This window comes from Oncorhynchus kisutch, unplaced genomic scaffold, assembly GCF_002021735.2.
Source record: "Oncorhynchus kisutch isolate 150728-3 unplaced genomic scaffold, Okis_V2 Okis01b-Okis20b_hom, whole genome shotgun sequence".
NCBI lineage: Eukaryota > Metazoa > Chordata > Actinopteri > Salmoniformes > Salmonidae > Oncorhynchus > Oncorhynchus kisutch.
The window spans coordinates 12,898,795-12,919,747 of NW_022261978.1; the positions used below are offsets into that span (position 1 = coordinate 12,898,795).

The 20,953-nt window shown below is 46.2% G+C and overlaps 1 protein-coding gene across 1 annotated transcript; it reads left to right on the top strand.

The window, feature by feature from the left end:
* The first annotated feature begins 223 nt into the window (after positions 1-223).
* LOC116358881 (zinc finger protein 84-like) lies at positions 224-14,336 on the top strand. Its single transcript, XM_031811153.1, has 9 exons — positions 224-543; positions 4,236-4,385; positions 5,142-5,575; positions 5,682-5,776; positions 6,053-6,238; positions 8,588-8,770; positions 10,090-10,151; positions 10,579-11,176; positions 14,087-14,336. Exons 1-9 carry the CDS (start codon positions 493-495, stop codon positions 14,230-14,232), a joined length of 1,905 nt encoding a protein of 634 aa, XP_031667013.1. The 5' UTR covers positions 224-492; the 3' UTR covers positions 14,233-14,336.
* Positions 14,337-20,953: the final 6,617 nt, after the last annotated feature.

Here is a 20,953-nt window from a genome sequence, read left to right on the forward strand (position 1 = left end):
GGTGGTGATTTTGTGTTTAGGACATTGTACATTGAACTCATCATTACATCTGGTTGGCAGCATGTGAATGGTTTGTGGGGTAGGCCGTCATTGTAAATAAGAATTTGTTCTTAACTGACTTGCCTAGTTAAATAAAGTTTAAATAAAAAATATATATTTTGAACAAGATTCCAGCTGGTTGTAAACTCCTTGTATTGCCTGCCTTCTCACTCCTGTACAATAGGTGGCGCTAATACACCGGGTAGTTTAGTCATGCAGAAGAATCATACCCGGAAGTACGGTGATGCAGTAACGCAGACAGTCGGCTTATTTACCTTTCTTCAAAACAGTCTAGCTAGCTAGTTACTGTTAAAATGGCAACATATAGGATTTCTGCATGTATTTGCCTTCGTTAAGATGGCTGGTTTCAAATCGTTTCACGACCAGTAAATTGTTCAACTGACGTGAGTGACCTCCAGCTGATGTGAACGCAAAAGAACAACAATCAGTAACATGTCGGCAGAATTCACTCTTCCCGGTTCTGACCGACCAATAATGGATGAGGTAAGACACGGGAGGGACGAATGCCCGTTAGCTAGCCAGCCAAATCTAATAACATTGTCCTAGCCCGAATGCCTCACATGACATGAATGGTACAAGCTTTGTCTCAAATCGGGTTGTGAACACTCCATTGCTGTAATTGCAAGACGATGCGTAATAGAGTTGCAGTAATAGCACAGACCGGTTATATACCAGATCCGTTTATGCCCAGTCGTCTGAAAACCGATTTGATTGTAGTTGTTCATGTTACAAAGTATCAAGCTGGCGGTTTTTTTACTGCTGCTGTTCAGTCAGTCTGTAGTCGCAACTTTTTGAGACAAGGCCAGTCTGATCTGGGTGGGTCTTTTGAGACAAGGCCAGTCTTATCTGGGGGGGGTCTTTTGAGGCAAGGCCAGTCTGATCTGGGGAGTTCTTTTGAGACAAGGCCAGTCTGATCTGGGGGGGTCTTTTGAGACAAGGCCAGTCTTATCTGGGGGGGTCTTTTGAGGCAAGGCCAGTCTGATCTGGGGAGTTCTTTTGAGACAAGGCCAATCTGATCTGGGGGGGATCTTTTGAGACAAGGCCAGTCTTATCTGGGGGGGATCTTTTGAGACAAGGCCAGTCTGATCTGGGGGGGTCTTTTGAGACAAGGCCAGTCTGATCTGGGGGGGTCTTTTGAGACAAGGCCAGTCTGATCTGGGGGGGGGGGGTCTTTTGAGACAAGGCCAGTCTGATCTGGGTGGGTCTTTTGAGACAAGGCCAGTCTGATCTGGGGTGGTCTTTTGAGGCAAGGCCAGTCTGATCTGGGGGGGTCTTTTGAGACAAGGCCAGTCTGATCTGGGGGGGGGGGGTCTTTTGAGACAAGGCCAGTCTGATCTGGGGGGGTCTTTTGAGACAAGGCCAGTCTAATCTGGGGGTGTCTTTTGAGGCAAGGCCAGTCTGATCTGGGTGGGTCTTTTGAGACAAGGCCAGTCTGATCTGGGGGGGTCTTTTGAGACAAGGCCAGTCTGATCTGGGGGGGTCTTTTGAGGCAAGGCCAGTCTGATCTGGGGGGGTCTTTTGAGACAAGGCCAGTCTGATCTGGGGGGGATCTTTTGAGACAAGGCCAGTCTGATCTGGGGGGGTCTTTTGAGACAAGGCCAGTCTGATCTGGGGGGGTCTTTTGAGACAAGGCCAGTCTGATCTGGGGGTGTCTTTTGAGGCAAGGCCAGTCTGATCTGGGGGGGTCTTTTGAGACAAGGCCAGTCTGATCTGGGGGGTCTTTTGAGGCAAGGCCAGTCTGATCTGGGGGGGTCTTTTGAGGCAAGGCCAGTCTGATCTGGGGGGGTCTTTTGAGGCAAGGCCAGTCTGATCTGGGGGGGGGATCTTTTGAGACAAGGCCAGTCTTATCTGGGGGCGTCTTTTGAGACAAGGCCAGTCTGATCTGGGGGGTCTTTTGAGGCAAGGCCAGTCTGATCTGGGGGGGTCTTTTGAGGCAAGGCCAGTCTGATGTGGGGGGGTCTTTTGAGGCAAGGCCAGTCTGATCTGGGGGGGTCTTTTGAGGCAAGGCCAGTCTGATCTGGGGGGTCTTTTGAGGCAAGGCCAGTCTGATCTGGGGGGGGGGTCTTTTGAGGCAAGGCCAGTCTGATCTGGGGGGTCTTTTGAGACAAGGCCAGTCTGATCTGGGGGGGATCTTTTGAGACAAGGCCAGTCTGATCTGGGGGGGTCTTTTGAGACAAGGCCAGTCTGATCTGGGGGGTCTTTTGAGGCAAGGCCAGTCTGATCTGGGGGGGTCTTTTGAGGCAAGGCCAGTCTGATGTGGGGGGTCTTTTGAGGCAAGGCCAGTCTGATCTGGGGGGGTCTTTTGAGGCAAGGCCAGTCTGATCTGGGGGGTCTTTTGAGGCAAGGCCAGTCTGATCTGGGGGGGGGGGGTCTTTTGAGGCAAGGCCAGTCTGATCTGGGGGGTCTTTTGAGGCAAGGCCAGTCTGATCTGGGTGGGTGCAGTCATTGTTCCTACCAAGCACTACCACAAACACACTGATCTAGGATCAGTTTTGGCTTATTACCTGGACAGGGAGGGTCTGAGGTCAGCATTCCTACTGTTAGATGCTTTGTGAAATACAGGCCCTGATTCTCTGATCAAAGTATTGGACACTCATATGGGCTACCACAACAACACTCATATAGTCTACCACAGCAACACTCATATAGTCTACCACAGCAACACTCATATAGTCTACCACAGCAACACTCATATAGTCTACCACAGCAACACTCATATAGTCTACCGCAACAACACTCATATAGTCTACCACAGCAACACTCATATAGTCTACCACAGCAACACTCATATAGTCTACCGCAACAACACTCATATAGTCTACCACAGCAACACTCATATAGTCTACCACAACAACACTCGTATAGTCTACCACAACAACACTCATATAGTCTACCACAGCAACACTCATATAGTCTACCGCAACAACACTCATATAGTCTACCACAGCAACACTCATATAGTCTACCACAGCAACACTCATATAGTCTACCACAGCAACACTCATATAGTCTACCACAGCAACACTCATATAGTCTACCACAGCAACACTCATATAGTCTACCGCAACAACACTCATATAGTCTACCACAGCAACACTCATATAGTCTACCACAGCAACACTCATATAGTCTACCACAGCAACACTCATATAGTCTACCACAGCAACACTCATATAGTCTACCACAGCAACACTCATATAGTCTACCACAGCAACACTCATATAGTCTACCGCAGCAACACTCATATAGTCTACCGCAGCAACACTCATATAGTCTACCGCAGCAACACTCATATAGTCTACCGCAGCAACACTCATATAGTCTACCGCAACAACACTCATATAGTCTACCGCAACAACACTCATATAGTCTACCACAGCAACACTCATATAGTCTACCACAGCAACACTCATATAGTCTACCACAGCAACACTCATATAGTCTACCACAGCAACACTCATATAGTCTACCACAGCAACACTCATATAGTCTACCACAGCAACACTCATATAGTCTACCACAACAACACTCATATAGTCTACCACAGCAACACTCATATAGTCTACCACAGCAACACTCATATAGTCTACCACAGCAACACTCATATAGTCTACCACAGCAACACTCATATAGTCTACCACAGCAACACTCATATAGTCTACCGCAGCAACACTCATATAGTCTACCGCAACAACACTCATATAGTCTACCGCAACAACACTCATATAGTCTACCGCAACAACACTCATATAGTCTACCGCAACAACACTCATATAGTCTACCGCAACAACACTCAGTCTACCGCAACAACACACTCATATAGTCTACCACAACAACACACTCGTATAGTCTACCACAACAACACACTCGTATAGTCTACCACAACAACACACTCGTATAGTCTACCACAACAACACACTCATATAGTCTACCACAACAACACACTCATATAGTCTACCACAACAACACACTCATATAATCTACCACAACAACACACTCATATAGTCTACCACAACAACACTCATATAGTCTACCACAACAACACTCATATAGTCTACCACAACAACACTCGTATAGTCTACCACAACAACACTCGTATAGTCTACCACAACAAAACAATTGTTCCCCTCTCCAGAACTAGTCAAGGCTGCCTTCTGCCCTTCATCCTCTTTTAGGATGATGTTAACAACCAGCCCAGCCCGTCCCCATCCCACAGCCCCCCTGCATCAGGAGAAGCTGATCAAGAGGACCAAACAGAACCAACCAAAACCTTTTCTCACGGTTGTCTGGACTGTGGGAAAGAGTTTTCCCGCCCATGTGACCTGGTAAGTTTGACATATACACACAGTACATGAAACATGTCAGGACAACACAATGAAGTGGCTGTAAGTCAATGACCTACCCCTGTCAGGACAACACTATGAAGTGGCTGTAAGTCAATGACCTACCCCTGTCAGGACAACACTATGAAGTGGCTGTAAGTCAATGACCTACCCCTGTCAGGACAACACAATGAAGTGGCTGTAAGTCAATGACCTACCCCTGTCAGGACAACACAATGAAGTGGCTGTAGGTCAATGACTTACAGACTTACAGTCAATGACCTAACCCTGTCAGGACAACACAGTGAAGTGGCTGTAAGTCAATGACCTACCCCTGTCAGGACAACACAATGAAGTGGCTGTAAGTCAATGACCTACCCCTGTCAGGACAACACTATGAAGTGGCTGTAAGTCAATGACCTACCCCTGTCAGGACAACACAGTGAAGTGGCTGTAAGTCAATGACCTACCCCTGTCAGGACAACACTATGAAGTGGCTGTAAGTCAATGACCTACCCCTGTCAGGACAACACAGTGAAGTGGCTGTAAGTCAATGACCTACCCCTGTCAGGACAACACAATGAAGTGGCTGTAAGTCAATGACCTACCCCTGTCAGGACAACACAATGAAGTGGCTGTAAGTCAATGACCTACCCCTGTCAGGACAACACAGTGAAGTGGCTGTAAGTCAATGACCTACCCCTGTCAGGATAACACAAAACAACTAATTAATAACTTATTTCCATTGTGTTCCATAAGGTGAGACACCAGAGAGTACACACAGGGGAGAAGCCCTACCCCTGTCCTGACTGTGGCAAGAGGTTCGCCCACTCAGGAGGCCTCCGAGAACACGAGAGGATACACTCCGGAGAGAAGCCTCACTCCTGCTCTGTGTGTGGGAAGAGCTTCACCCAGAAGGGAAGTCTTAGAGTTCACCTACGGACACACACGGGGGAGAGACCTTATTCTTGCGCCGTCTGTGGCAAGAGTTACACCCAAAATGAATTTTTGAAAGTGCACCAGCGAACACACACGGGAGAGAGGCCCTACTCCTGTTCTGTGTGTGGCAAGGGCTTTGCTCAGATAGGAAACCTGAAGAAACACCAGAGGATTCACACCGGGGAGAAGCCTTACCAGTGCCTGGAGTGTGGCGCCAGTTTCACCCAGAAGGACAGCCTGAAGATGCATCAGAGGTCATTTATTTCATTCTTGTTTTCATTTGATCTCCTTGTTGTTTTACCGTAAAGTCTGTTTCCAAGTTTTTAAATGCACTTTGAATAAAGAACGATTTGATTTTAGGTCTCACACGGGAGAGAAACCCTGCGTCTGCCCCGAGTGCGGGAAGGGTTTCCGCGACAACGGGCACCTGAAAGTCCACTTGAGAGTGCATACAGGTGAGGTTGATTTTAACGATCGAAGGACATCAGTGTCTCAAAACTCTCGAGTTGTCCACAATGTGGTTATTTTAATAAAACCTGAATCTTTATGCAGCTATTAACAGCATACATTACAGCATTGTCATTTGTCTGGGATACGCATGGCAAACAACGTCCAATGAAATGGTTACTTCCAGGTTCCTTTTCAACAACAATAAGAAATAATATACGAACATATTGTGGAGTGACACTGTCTGTCTTTCCCACCCACCCGTCTGTCCACCCATCCATCAGGGGAGAAGCCGTACTCTTGCCCCGACTGTGGGAGACGGTTCAGCCAGGCAGACGTCCTGAAGAGACACCAGATGGTGCACACAGGGGAGAAGCCGTACTTCTGCGCCCTGTGTGGGAGGAGGTTCGCCCAGCCTGCCACTCTGAAGTACCACCTCCGGACCCACGCAAGAGAGAACCAGACAGGAGGTGAGTTCAACAAGACTTCCCTTTACAGCCGACGCGTTGCCACAGTAACCATTTCAGTTGGAACGATTTGAATGAACATTCCAGAATGTTACGGCGAAGCTGCAAATAGATCCATTTTTCTATGTATTCAAACTGCAAATGCTAATCTTACTACGTGTAATAGAGAGACTGCATAGCAACATGTATTATTATTTGAAGTGGCAGTTTAGACAGGAAACCGATACTCATATTTACCTCACACTGCCTTCTGAGACTGTCAGCCACTTCACTGCCTTCTCGGCCTGTCAGCCACTTCACTGCCTTCTGAGACTGTCAGCCACTTCACTGCCTTCTGAGACTGTCAGCCACTTCACTGCCTTCTCGGCCTGTCGGCCACTTCACTGCCTTCTGAGACTGTCGGCCACTTCACTGCCTTCTCGGCCTGTTGGCCACTTCGCTGCCTTCTCGGCCTGTTGGCCACTTCACTGCCTTCTCGGCCTGTCAGCCACTTCACTGCCTTCTCGGCCTGTCGGCCACTTCACTGCCTTCTGAGACTGTCGGCCACTTCACTGCCTTCTGAGACTGTCGGCCACTTCACTGCCTTCTGAGACTGTCGGCCACTTCACTGCCTTCTCGGCCTGTCGGCCACTTCACTGCCTTCTGAGACTGTCGGCCACTTCACTGCCTTCTGAGACTGTCGGCCACTTCACTGCCTTCTGAGACTGTCGCCCACTTCATTGCCTTCTGAGACTGTCGGCCACTTCACTGCCTTCTGAGACTGTCGGCCACTTCACTGCCTTCTGAGACTGTCGGCCACTTCACTGCCTTCTCGGCTTGTCGGCCACTTCACTGTCTTCTGAGACTGTCGGCCACTTCACTGCCTTCTGAGACTGTCGGCCACTTCACTGCCTTCTCGGCCTGTTGGCCACTTCACTGCCTTCTGAGACTGTCGGCCACTTCACTGCCTTCTGAGACTGTCGGCCACTTCACTGCCTTCTGAGACTGTCGGCCACTTCACTGCCTTCTGAGACTGTCGGCCACTTCACTGCCTTCTGACACTGTCGGCCACTTCACTGCCTTCTGAGACTGTCGGCCACTTCACTGCCTTCTCGGCCTGTTGGCCACTTCACTGCCTTCTGAGACTGTCGGCCACTTCACTGCCTTCTGAGACTGTCGGCCACTTCACTGCCTTCTGAGACTGTCGGCCACTTCACTGCCTTCTGACACTGTCGGCCACTTCACTGCCTTCTGACACTGTCGGCCACTTCACTGCCTTCTGACACTGTCAGCCACTTCACTGCCTTCTGAGACTGTCGGCCACATCACTGCCTTCTGAGACTGTCGGCCACTTCACTGCCTTCTGAGACTGTCGGCCACTTCACTGCCTTCTGACACTGTCGGCCACTTCACTGCCTTCTGACACTGTCAGCCACTTCACTGCCTTCTGAGACTGTCGGCCACTTCACTGCCTTCTCGGCCTGTTGGCCACTTCACTGCCTTCTGAGACTGTCGGCCACTTCACTGCCTTCTGAGACTGTCGGCCACTTCACTGCCTTCTGAGACTGTCGGCCACTTCACTGCCTTCTGACACTGTCTGCCACTTCACTGCCTTCTGACACTGTCTGCCACTTCACTGCCTTCTGACACTGTCAGCCACTTCACTGCCTTCTGACACTGTCGGCCACTTGACTGCCTTCTGAGACTGTCGGCCACTTCACTGCCTTCTCGGCCTGTCGGCCACTTCACTGCCTTCTGAGACTGTCGGCCACTTCACTGCCTTCTCGGCCTGTCGGCCACTTCACTGGCTTCTCGGCCTGTCGGCCACTTCACTGCCTTCTCGGCCTGTCGGCCACTTCACTGCCTTCTGAGACTGTCGGCCACTTCACTGCCTTCTGAGACTGTCGGCCACTTCACTGCCTTCTGAGACTGTCAGCCACTTCACTGCCTTCTCGGCCTGTCGGCCACTTCACTGGCTTCTCGGCCTGTCGGCCACTTCACTGCCTTCTCGGCCTGTCGGCCACTTCACTGCCTTCTGAGACTGTCGGCCACTTCACTGCCTTCTGAGACTGTCGGCCACTTCACTGCCTTCTGACACTGTCGGCCACTTCACTGCCTTCTGACACTGTCGGCCACTTGACTGCCTTCTCGGCCTGTCGGCCACTTCACTGCCTTCTCGGCCTGTCGGCCACTTCACTGGCTTCTCGGCCTGTCGGCCACTTCACTGCTTTCTCGGCCTGTCGGCCACTTCACTGCCTTCTGAGACTGTCTGCCACTTCACTGCCTTCTCGGCCTGTCGGCCACTTCACTGCCGACACAAAACAAACAGAACGCTGTTGCTAGCATTCTAACGTTTACAAACCATTTCCCCAGGGCCTCAATGCTGCCCAGTGTGTGGACAGGACCTCCCTACAGAGCAGGCTCTGAGAAAACACCTACAGGCACACATGGGGGAGGAGCTCGGTCACAACGGGGGACAGGAAGACGGGGAGGAGGAAGTTGGTGGTCTGATCAATTCTGATGGAGAGGACGTTGGCTGGGACCCTTCTCATCTTAGTAAGTGGAGGCAGGTTATTCGTCCCTATTGGCTCCCTATTCCCTACGTAGTGCACTACTTTACCCTAATATACATCCCTATTGGCTCCCTATTCCCTACGTAGTGCACTACTTTACCCTAATATACATCCCTATTGGCTCCCTATTCCCTACGTAGTGCACTACTTTAGACCATTCATCCTTCCATCAAATGATAAACATGAGAGAGTCCTGTCCATGGCTCTGGTAGTCTCAATATAACCCATAATACCAACCTCTCTCTACAGGAGTCCTGGTAGTCTCATTATAACCCATAATACCAACCTCTCTCTACAGGAGTCCTGGTAGTCTCATTATAACCCATAATACCAACCTCTCTCTACAGGAGTCCTGGTAGTCTCATTATAACCCATAATACCAACCTCTCTCTACAGGAGAGAGTCCTGTCCATGACTCTGGTAGTCTCATTATAACCCATAATACCAACCTATCTCTACAGGAGACCTGGTAGTCTCATTATAACCCATAATACCAACCTATCTCTACAGGAGAGAGTCCAGTCCATGACTCTGGTAGTCTCATTATAACCCATAATACCAACCTATCTCTACAGGAGACCTGGTAGTCTCATTATAACCCATAATACCAACCTCTCTCCACAGGAGTCCTGGTAGTCTCATTATAACCCAAAATACCAACCTCTCTCTACAGGAGACCTGGTAGTCTCATTATAACCCATAATACCAACCTATCTCTACAGGAGAGAGTCCAGTCCATGACTCTGGTAGTCTCATTATAACCCATAATACTAACCTATCTCTACAGGAGAGAGTCCAGTCCATGACTCTGGTAGTCTCATTATAACCCATAATACCAACCTCTCTCCACAGGAGTCCTGGTAGTCTCATTATAACCCATAATACCAACCTCTCTCTACAGGAGAGAGTCCTGGTAGTCTCATTATAACCCATAATACCAACCTCTCTCCACAGGAGTCCCGGTAGTCTCATTATAACCCATAATACCAACCTCTCTCTACAGGAGTCCTGGTAGTCTCATTATAACCCAAAATACCAACCTCTCTCTACAGGAGTCCTGGTAGTCTCATTATAACCCATAATACCAACCTCTCTCTACAGGAGAGAGTCCTGGTAGTCTCATTATAACCCATAATACCAACCTCTCTCTACAGGAGACCTTGGTAGTCTCATTATAACCCATAATACCAACCTCTCTCTACAGGAGTCCTGGTAGTCTCATTATAACCCATAATACCAACCTCTCTCTACAGGAGTCCTGGTAGTCTCATTATAACCCATAATACCAACCTATCTCTACAGGAGAGAGTCCTGTCCGTGGCTCCGGTAGTGAAGAAAGTCCTCCTACATCAGACATCAACAAGGTGGGAGAAAATTAGCTTTATACATTTTACTGTAAACTAATGTAATCTATTTCAGGGGCATGTACAAGGGAACCTGATCCTAGATCAGCTCTCCTCTTGGACCTGATCTGAACAACATCACATGTACAAGGGAACCTGATCCTAGATCAGCTCTCCTCTTGGACCTGATCTGAACAACATCACATGTACAAGGGAACCTGATCCTAGATCAGCTCTCCTATTGGACCTGATCTGAACAACATCACATGTACAAGGGGACCTGATCCTAGATCAGCTCTCCTATTGGACCTGATCTGAACAACATCACATGTACAAGGGAACCTGATCCTAGATCAGCTCTCCTCTTCTCAGATGCTTTATTAACACAGACCCTGATCTTCAGAGGAAATATTACTTCCTGTATTATTGATCACTGTTTTCATTCTAGAATCCGGGTGACCAATCCGGATTCGGATCGTCACCTGACGACAGAAAGGCCTTCAGTCAGACACTGGGTCCTGACGACAGAGAGGCCTTCAGTCAGACACTGGGTCCTGGCGACAGAGAGGCCTTCAGTCAGACACTGGGTCCTGACGACAGAGAGGCCTTCAGTCAGACACTGGGTCCTGACGACAGAGGGGCCTTCAGTCAGACACTGGGTCCTGACGACAGAGAGGCCTTCAGTCAGACACTGGGTCCTGGCGACAGAGGGGCCTTCAGTCAGACACTGGGTCCTGACGACAGAGAGGCCTTCAGTCAGACACTGGGTCCTGACGACAGAGGGGCCTTCAGTCAGACACTGGGTCCTGACGACAGAGGGGCCTTCAGTCAGACACTGGGGATGAACATTAAAGTAGTGGAGGAGGAGGAGCTGGAGGACTTGAGTCAAACTGTTGGGATGACGGTTAAAGAAGAAGAGGAAGAGGTGGAGCTGGAGGACTTGAGTCAAACTGTTGGGGTGACGGTTAAAGAAGAAGAGGATGAGGAAGTCAGCAGATTAATTCAGTCCCCAGTAGAAGAAGTGAACTGGGAGGCTGTTGAACTTGGTAAGTAGAGGGAGGGAGTCTGTTGAACTTAGTAAGTAGAGGGAGGGAGGCTGTTGAACTTGGTAAGTAGAGGGAGGGAGTCTGTTGAACTTGGTAAGTAGAGGGAGGGAGGCTGTTGAACTTGGTAAGTAGAGGGAGGGAGGCTGTTGAACTTGGTAAGTAGAGGGAGGGAGTCTGTTGAACTTAAAGAAACATGAAGTAATCAGGACTTACTATCTCTGTGTCCCAAATGGCATCCTACCCCCTACTTTAGACCAGAGTTCTATGGGGAATAGGGTGCCTTACTATCCCCTACTTTAGACCAGAGTTCTATGGGGAATAGGGTGCCATCCTACCCCCTACTTTAGACCAGAGTTCTATGGGGAATAGGGTGCCATACTATCCCCTACTTTAGACCAGAGTTCTATGGGGAATAGGGTGCCATACTATCCCCTACTTTAGACCAGAGTTCTATGGGGAATAGGGTGCCATCATACCCCCTACTTTAGACCAGAGTTCTATGGGGAATAGGGTGCCATACTATCCCCTACTTTAGACCAGAGTTCTATGGGGAATAGGGTACCATACTATCCCCTACTTTAGACCAGAGTTCTATGGGGAATAGGGTGCCATACTATCCCCTACTTTAGACCAGAGTTCTATGGGGAATAGGGTGCCATCCTACCCCCTACTTTAGACCAGAGTTCTATGGGGAATAGGGTGACATCCCACCCCCTATTTTAGACCAGAGTTCTATGGGGAATAGGGTGCCATCCTACTCCCTACTTTAGACCAGAGTTCAATAGGGAATAGGGTGCCATCCTATCCCCTACTTTAGACCAGAGTTCAATAGGGAATAGGGTGCCATACTATCCCCTACTTTAGACCAGAGCTCAATAGGGAATAGGGTGCCATCCTATCCCCTACTTTAGACCAGAGTTCTATGGGGAATAGGGTGCCATCCCACCCCCTACTTTAGACCAGAGCTCAATAGGGAATAGGGTGCCATCCTATCCCCTACTTTAGACCAGAGTTCAATAGGGAATAGGGTGCCATCCTATCCCCTACTTTAGACCAGAGTTCTATGGGGAATAGGGTGCCATCCTACCCCCTACTTTAGACCAGAGTTCTATGGGGAATAGGGTGCCATACTATCCCCTACTTTAGACCAGAGTTCTATGGGGAATAGGGTGCCATACTATCCCCTACTTTAGACCAGAGTTCTATGGGGAATAGGGTGCCATCATACCCCCTACTTTAGACCAGAGTTCTATGGGGAATAGGGTGCCATACTATCCCCTACTTTAGACCAGAGTTCTATGGGGAATAGGGTACCATACTATCCCCTACTTTAGACCAGAGTTCTATGGGGAATAGGGTGCCATACTATCCCCTACTTTAGACCAGAGTTCTATGGGGAATAGGGTGCCATCCTACCCCCTACTTTAGACCAGAGTTCTATGGGGAATAGGGTGACATCCCACCCCCTATTTTAGACCAGAGTTCTATGGGGAATAGGGTGCCATCCTACTCCCTACTTTAGACCAGAGTTCAATAGGGAATAGGGTGCCATCCTATCCCCTACTTTAGACCAGAGTTCAATAGGGAATAGGGTGCCATACTATCCCCTACTTTAGACCAGAGCTCAATAGGGAATAGGGTGCCATCCTATCTCCTACTTTAGACCAGAGTTCTATGGGGAATAGGGTGCCATCCCACCCCCTACTTTAGACCAGAGCTCAATAGGGAATAGGGTGCCATCCTATCCCCTACTTTAGACCAGAGTTCAATAGGGAATAGGGTGCCATCCTATCCCCTACTTTAGACCAGAGTTCTATGGGGAATAGGGTGCCATCCTATCCCCTACTTTAGACCAGAGTTCAATAGGGAATAGGGTGCCATCCTATCCCCTACTTTAGACCAGAGTTCTATGGGGAATAGGGTGCCATCCTACCCCCTACTTTAGACCAGAGTTCTATGGGGAATAGGGTGCCATCCTACCCCCTACTTTAGACCAGAGTTCTATGGGGAATAGGGTGCCATCCTACCCCCTACTTTAGACCAGAGTTCAATAGGGAATAGGGTGCCATCCTATCCCCTACTTTAGACCAGAGTTCTATGGGGAATAGGGTGCCATTCTACCCCCTACTTTAGACCAGAGTTCTATGGGGAATAGGGTGCCATCCTACCCCCTACTTTAGACCAGAGTTCTATGGGGAATAGGGTACCATCCTACCCCCTACTTTAGACCGACCAGAGTTCTATGGGGAATAGGGTGCCATCCTACCCCCTACTTTAGACCAGAGTTCTATGGGGAATAGGGTGCCATCCTACCCCCTACTTTAGACCAGAGTTCTATGGGGAATAGGGTGCCATCCTACCCCCTACTTTAGACCGACCAGAGTTCTATGGGGAATAGGGTGCCATCCTACCCCCTACTTTAGACCAGAGTTCTATGGGGAATAGGGTGCCATCCTACCCCCTACTTTAGACCAGAGTTCAATAGGGAATAGGGTGCCATCCTATCCCCTACTTTAGACCAGAGTTCTATGGGGAATAGGGTGCCATTCTACCCCCTACTTTAGACCAGAGTTCTATGGGGAATAGGGTGCCATCCTACCCCCTACTTTAGACCAGAGTTCTATGGGGAATAGGGTGCCATCCTACCCCCTACTTTAGACCAGAGTTCAATAGGGAATAGGGTGCCATCCTACCCCCTACTTTAGACCAGAGTTCAATAGGGAATAGGGTGCCATCCTACCCCCTACTTTAGACCAGAGTTCTATGGGGAATAGGGTGCCATCCTACCCCCTACTTTAGACCAGAGTTCAATAGGGAATAGGGTGCCATCTGGGTAACATCTCATATCTTAAAGGTTGTGTATTTCCCATATTGTGTTCTATATGTAACCTGTACTTACTGTTCCCATAGGAGAGAGTCCTAACCACTGCTCAGACCGTGATGAGAGACCTCCCCAGCAGGAGAATCACACAGCTAAACACCATCATCACCACACAGAGAACACAAGCCACACTCCTGCTCCGACTCTATTTGAAGGACCTGATCAAAGCCATTGATTAGGAAATAATTAGGTTCATGATATAATTTAGTTACTGTACCCTATTACAGATATGTATGTTTAATTAATTGCCTTTGATTTAATAAATCATGGTTGCAACAACCTGGTTCTCCGCTCTATCAATCATTAGAAACTGGGTGGTTTGAGCCCTGAATACTGATTGGCTGACAGGAGTGGTATATCAGACCGTATACCACGGGTATGACAAAACATGTATTTTTACTGCCTCAATTACATTGGTAACCAGTTTATAATAGCAATAAGGCACCTTGGGGGTTGTGGTGTATGGCCAATATACCACAGCTAATAACTATATACTACAGTATTTAACCGATATACCACAGCTAATAACTATATACTACAGTATTTAACCGATATACCACAGCTAATAACTATATACTATATACTACAGTATTTAACCGATATACCACAGCTAATAACTATATACTACAGTATTTAACCGATATACCACAGCTAATAACTATATACTACAGTATTTAACCGATATACCACAGCTAATAACTATATACTACAGTATTTAACTGATATACCACAGCTAATAACTATATACTATATACTACAGTATTTAACTGATATACCACAGCTAATAACTATATACTATATACTACAGTATTTAACCGATATACCACAGCTAATAACTAATAACTATATACTACAGTATTTAACCGATATACCACAGCTAATAACTAATAACTATATACTACAGTATTTAACCGATATACCACAGCTAATAACTATATACTATATACTACAGTATTTAACCGATATACCACAGCTAATAACTATATACTACAGTATTTAACCGATATACCACAGCTAATAACTATATACTACAGTATTTAACCGATATACCACAGCTAATAACTATATACTACAGTATTTAACCGATATACCACAGCTAATAACTATATACTACAGTATTTAACCGATATACCACAGCTAATAACTATATACTATATACTACAGTATTTAACCGATATACCACAGCTAATAACTATATACTACAGTATTTAACCGATATACCACAGCTAATAACTATATACTACAGTATTTAACCGATATACCACAGCTAATAACTATATACTATATACTACAGTATTTAACCGATATACCACAGCTAATAACTATATACTACAGTATTTAACCGATATACCACAGCTAATAACTATATACTACAGTATTTAACCGATATACCACAGCTAATAACTAATAACTATATACTACAGTATTTAACCGATATACCACAGCTAATAACTATATACTATATACTACAGTATTTAACCGATATACCACAGCTAATAACTATATACTACAGTATTTAACTGATATACCACAGCTAATAACTATATACTACAGTATTTAACCGATATACCACAGCTAATAACTATATACTACAGTATTTAACCGATATACCACAGCTAATAACTATATACTATATACTACAGTATTTAACTGATATACCACAGCTAATAACTAATAACTATATACTACAGTATTTAACCGATATACCACAGCTAATAACTATATACTACAGTATTTAACCGATATACCACAGCTAATAACTATATACTACGGTATTTAACCGATATACCACAGCTAATAACTATATACTACAGTATTTAACCGATATACCACAGCTAATAACTATATACTACAGTATTTAACCGATATACCACAGCTAATAACTATATACTACAGTATTTAACCGATATACCACAGCTAATAACTAATAACTATATACTACAGTATTTAACTGATATACCACAGCTAATAACTAATAACTATATACTACAGTATTTAACCGATATACCACAGCTAATAACTATATACTACAGTATTTAACCGATATACCACAGCTAATAACTATATACTACAGTATTTAACCGATATACCACAGCTAATAACTATATACTACAGTATTTAACCGATATACCACAGCTAATAACTATATACTATATACTACAGTATTTAACCGATATACCACAGCTAATAACTATATACTACAGTATTTAACCGATATACCACAGCTAATAACTATATACTACAGTATTTAACCGATATACCACAGCTAATAACTAATAACTATATACTACAGTATTTAACCGATATACCACAGCTAATAACTATATACTATATACTACAGTATTTAACCGATATACCACAGCTAATAACTATATACTACAGTATTTAACTGATATACCACAGCTAATAACTATATACTACAGTATTTAACCGATATACCACAGCTAATAACTATATACTACAGTATTTAACCGATATACCACAGCTAATAACTATATACTATATACTACAGTATTTAACCGATATACCACAGCTAATAACTATATACTACAGTATTTAACCGATATACCACAGCTAATAACTATATACTACAGTATTTAACCGATATACCACAGCTAATAACTAATAACTATATACTACAGTATTTAACTGATATACCACAGCTAATAACTAATAACTATATACTACAGTATTTAACCGATATACCACAGCTAATAACTAATAACTATATACTACAGTATTTAACTGATATACCACAGCTAATAACTAATAACTATATACTACAGTATTTAACTGATATACCACAGCTAATAACTATATACTATATACTACAGTATTTAACCGATATACCACAGCTAATAACTATATACTACAGTATTTAACCGATATACCACAGCTAATAACTATATACTACAGTATTTAACCGATATACCACAGCTAATAACTATATACTATATACTACAGTATTTAACCGATATACCACAGCTAATAACTATATACTACAGTATTTAACCGATATACCACAGCTAATAACTATATACTACAGTATTTAACCGATATACCACAGCTAATAACTATATACTATATACTACAGTATTTAACCGATATACCACAGCTAATAACTATATACTACAGTATTTAACCGATATACCACAGCTAATAACTAATAACTATATACTACAGTATTTAACCGATATACCACAGCTAATAACTATATACTATATACTACAGTATTTTTTTATTTTTTTATTTATTTCACCTTTATTTAACCAGGTAGGCTAGTTGAGAACAAGTTCTCATTTGCAACTGCGACCTGGCCAAGATAAAGCATAGCAGTGTGAGCATACAACAAAGAGTTACACATGGAGTAAACAATTAACAAGTCAATAACACAGTAGAAAACGAAGGGGGGGTCTATATACAATGTGTGCAAAAGGCATGAGGAGGTAGGCAAATAATTACAATTTTGCAGATTAACACTGGAGTGATAAAAGATCAGATGGTCATGTACAGGTAGAGATATTGGTGTGCAGAAGAGCAGAAAAGTAAATAAATAGAAACAGTACGGGGATGAGGTAGGTGAAAAGGGTGGGCTATTTACCAATAGACTATGTACAGCTGCAGCGATCGGTTAGCTGCTCAGATAGCTGATGTTTGAAGTTGGTGAGGGAGATAAAAGTCTCCAACTTCAGCGATTTTTGCAATTCGTTCCAGTCACAGGCAGCAGAGTACTGGAACGAAAGGCGGCCAAATGAGGTGTTGGCTTTAGGGATGATCAGTGAGATACACCTGCTGGAGCGCGTGCTACGGATGGGTGTTGCCATCGTGACCAGTGAGCTGAGATAAGGCGGAGCTTTACCTAGCATAGACTTGTAGATGACCTGGAGCCAGTGGGTCTGGCGACGAATATGTAGCGAGGGCCAGCCGACTAGAGCATACAAGTCGCAGTGGTGGGTAGTATAAGGTGCTTTAGTGACAAAACGGATGGCACTGTAATAGACTGCATCCAGTTTGCTGAGTAGAGTGTCGGAAGCCATTTTGTAGATGACATCGCCGAAGTCGAGGATCGGTAGGATAGTCAGTTTTACTAGGGTAAGCTTGGCGGCTTGAGTGAAGGAGGCTTTGTTGCGGAATAGAAAGCCGACTCTTGATTTGATTTTCGATTGGAGATGTTTGATATGAGTCTGGAAGGAGAGTTTGCAGTCTAGCCAGACACCTAGGTACTTATAGACGTCCACATATTCTAGGTCGGAACCATCCAGGGTGGTGATGCTAGTCGGGCATGCAGGTGCAGGCAGCGACCGGTTGAAAAGCATGCATTTGGTCTTACTAGCGTTTAAGAGCAGTTGGAGGCCACGGAAGGAGTGTTGTATGGCATTGAAGCTTGTTTGGAGGTTAGATAGCACAGTGTCCAAAGACGGGCCGAAAGTATATAGAATGGTGTCGTCTGCGTAGAGGTGGATCAGGGAATCGCCCGCAGCAAGAGCAACATCATTGATATACACAGAGAAAAGAGTCGGCCCGAGAATTGAACCCTGTGGCACCCCCATAGAGACTGCCAGAGGACCGGACAGCATGCCCTCCGATTTGACACACTGAACTCTGTCTGCAAAGTAATTGGTGAACCAGGCAAGGCAGTCATCCGAAAAACCGAGGCTACTGAGTCTGCCGATAAGAATATGGTGATTGACAGAGTCGAAAGCCTTGGCGAGGTCGATGAAGACGGCTGCACAGTACTGTCTTTTATCGATGGCGGTTATGATGTCGTTTAGTACCTTGAGTGTGGCTGAGGTGCACCCATGACCGGCTCGGAAACCAGATTGCACAGCGGAGAAGGTACGGTGGGATTCGAGATGGTCAGTGACCTGTTTGTTGACTTGGCTTTCGAAGACCTTAGATAGGCAGGGCAGGATGGATATAGGTCTGTAACAGTTTGGGTCCAGGGTGTCTCCCCCTTTGAAGAGGGGGATGACTGCGGCAGCTTTCCAATCCTTGGGGATCTCAGACGAGATGAAAGAGAGGTTGAACAGGCTGGTAATAGGGGTTGCGACAATGGTGGCAGATAGTTTCAGAAATAGAGGGTCCAGATTGTCAAGCCCAGCTGATTTGTACGGGTCCAGGTTTTGCAGCTCTTTCAGAACATCTGCTATCTGGATTTGGGTAAAGGAGAACCTGGAGAGGCTTGGGCGAGGAGCTGCGGGGGGGGCGGAGCTGTTGGCCGAGGTTGAAGTAGCCAGGCGGAAGGCATGGCCAGCCGTTGAGAAATGCTTATTGAAGTTTTCGATAATCATGGATTTATCAGTGGTGACCGTGTTACCTAGCCTCAGTGCAGTGGGCAGCTGGGAGGAGGTGCTCTTGTTCTCCATGGACTTCACAGTGTCCCAGAACTTTTTGGAGTTGGAGCTACAGGATGCAAACTTCTGCCTGAAGAAGCTGGCCTTAGCTTTCCTGACTGACTGCGTGTATTGGTTCCGGACTTCCCTGAACAGTTGCATATCACGGGGACTATTCGATGCTATTGCAGTCCGCCACAGGATGTTTTTGTGCTGGTCGAGGGCAGTCAGGTCTGGGGTGAACCAAGGGCTGTATCTGTTCTTAGTTCTGCATTTTTTGAACGGAGCATGCTTATCTAAAATGGTGAGGAAGTTACTTTTAAAGAATGACCAGGCATCCTCAACTGACGGGATGAGGTCAATGTCCTTCCAGGATACCCGGGCCAGGTCGATTAGAAAGGCCTGCTCACAGAAGTGTTTTAGGGAGCGCTTGACAGTGATGAGGGGTGGTCGTTTGACTGCGGCTCCGTAGCGGATACAGGCAATGAGGCAGTGATCGCTGAGATCCTGGTTGAAGACAGCGGAGGTGTATTTGGAGGGCCAGTTGGTCAGGATGACGTCTATGAGGGTGCCCTTGTTTACAGAGTTAGGGTTGTACCTGGTGGGTTCCTTGATGATTTGTGTAAGATTGAGGGCATCTAGCTTAGATTGTAGGACTGGCGGGGTGTTAAGCATATCCCAGTTTAGGTCACCTAACAGAACAAACTCTGAAGCTAGATGGGGGGCGATCAATTCACAAATGGTGTCCAGGGCACAGCTGGGAGCTGAGGGGGGTCGGTAGCAGGCGGCAACCGTGAGAGACTTATTTCTGGAGAGAGTAATTTTCAAAATTAGTAGTTCGAACTGTTTGGGTATGGACCTGGAAAGTATGACATTACTTTGCAGGCCATCTCTGCAGTAAACTGCAACTCCTCCCCCTTTGGCGGTTCTATCTTGACGGAAGATGTTATAGTTGGGTATGGAAATCTCTGAATTTTTGGTGGCCTTCCTGAGCCAGGATTCAGACACAGCAAGGACATCAGGGTTAGCAGAGTGTGCTAAAGCAGTGAGTAAGACAAACTTAGGGAGGAGGCTTCTGATGTTGACATGCATGAAACCAAGGCTTTTTCGAACACAGAAGTCAACAAATGAGGGTGCCTGGGGACATGCAGGGCCTGGGTTTACCTCCACATCACCCGCGGAACAGAGAAGGAGTAGTATGAGGGTGCGGCTAAAGGCTATCAAAACTGGTCGCCTAGAGCGTTGGGGACAGAGAATAAGAGGAGCAGGTTTCTGGGCATGGTAGAATATATTCAGGGCATAATGCGCAGACAGGGGTATGGTGGGGTGCGGGTACAGCGGAGGTAAGCCCAGGCACTGGGTGATGATGAGAGAGGTTGTATCTCTGGACATGCTGGTAGTAATGGGTGAGGTCACCGCATGTGTGGGAGGTGGGACAAAGGAGTTATCAGGGGTATGAAGAGTGGAACTAGGGGCTCCATTGTGAACTAAAACAATGATAACTAACCTGAACAACAGTATACAAGGCATATTGACATTTGAGAGAGACATATAGCGAGGCAT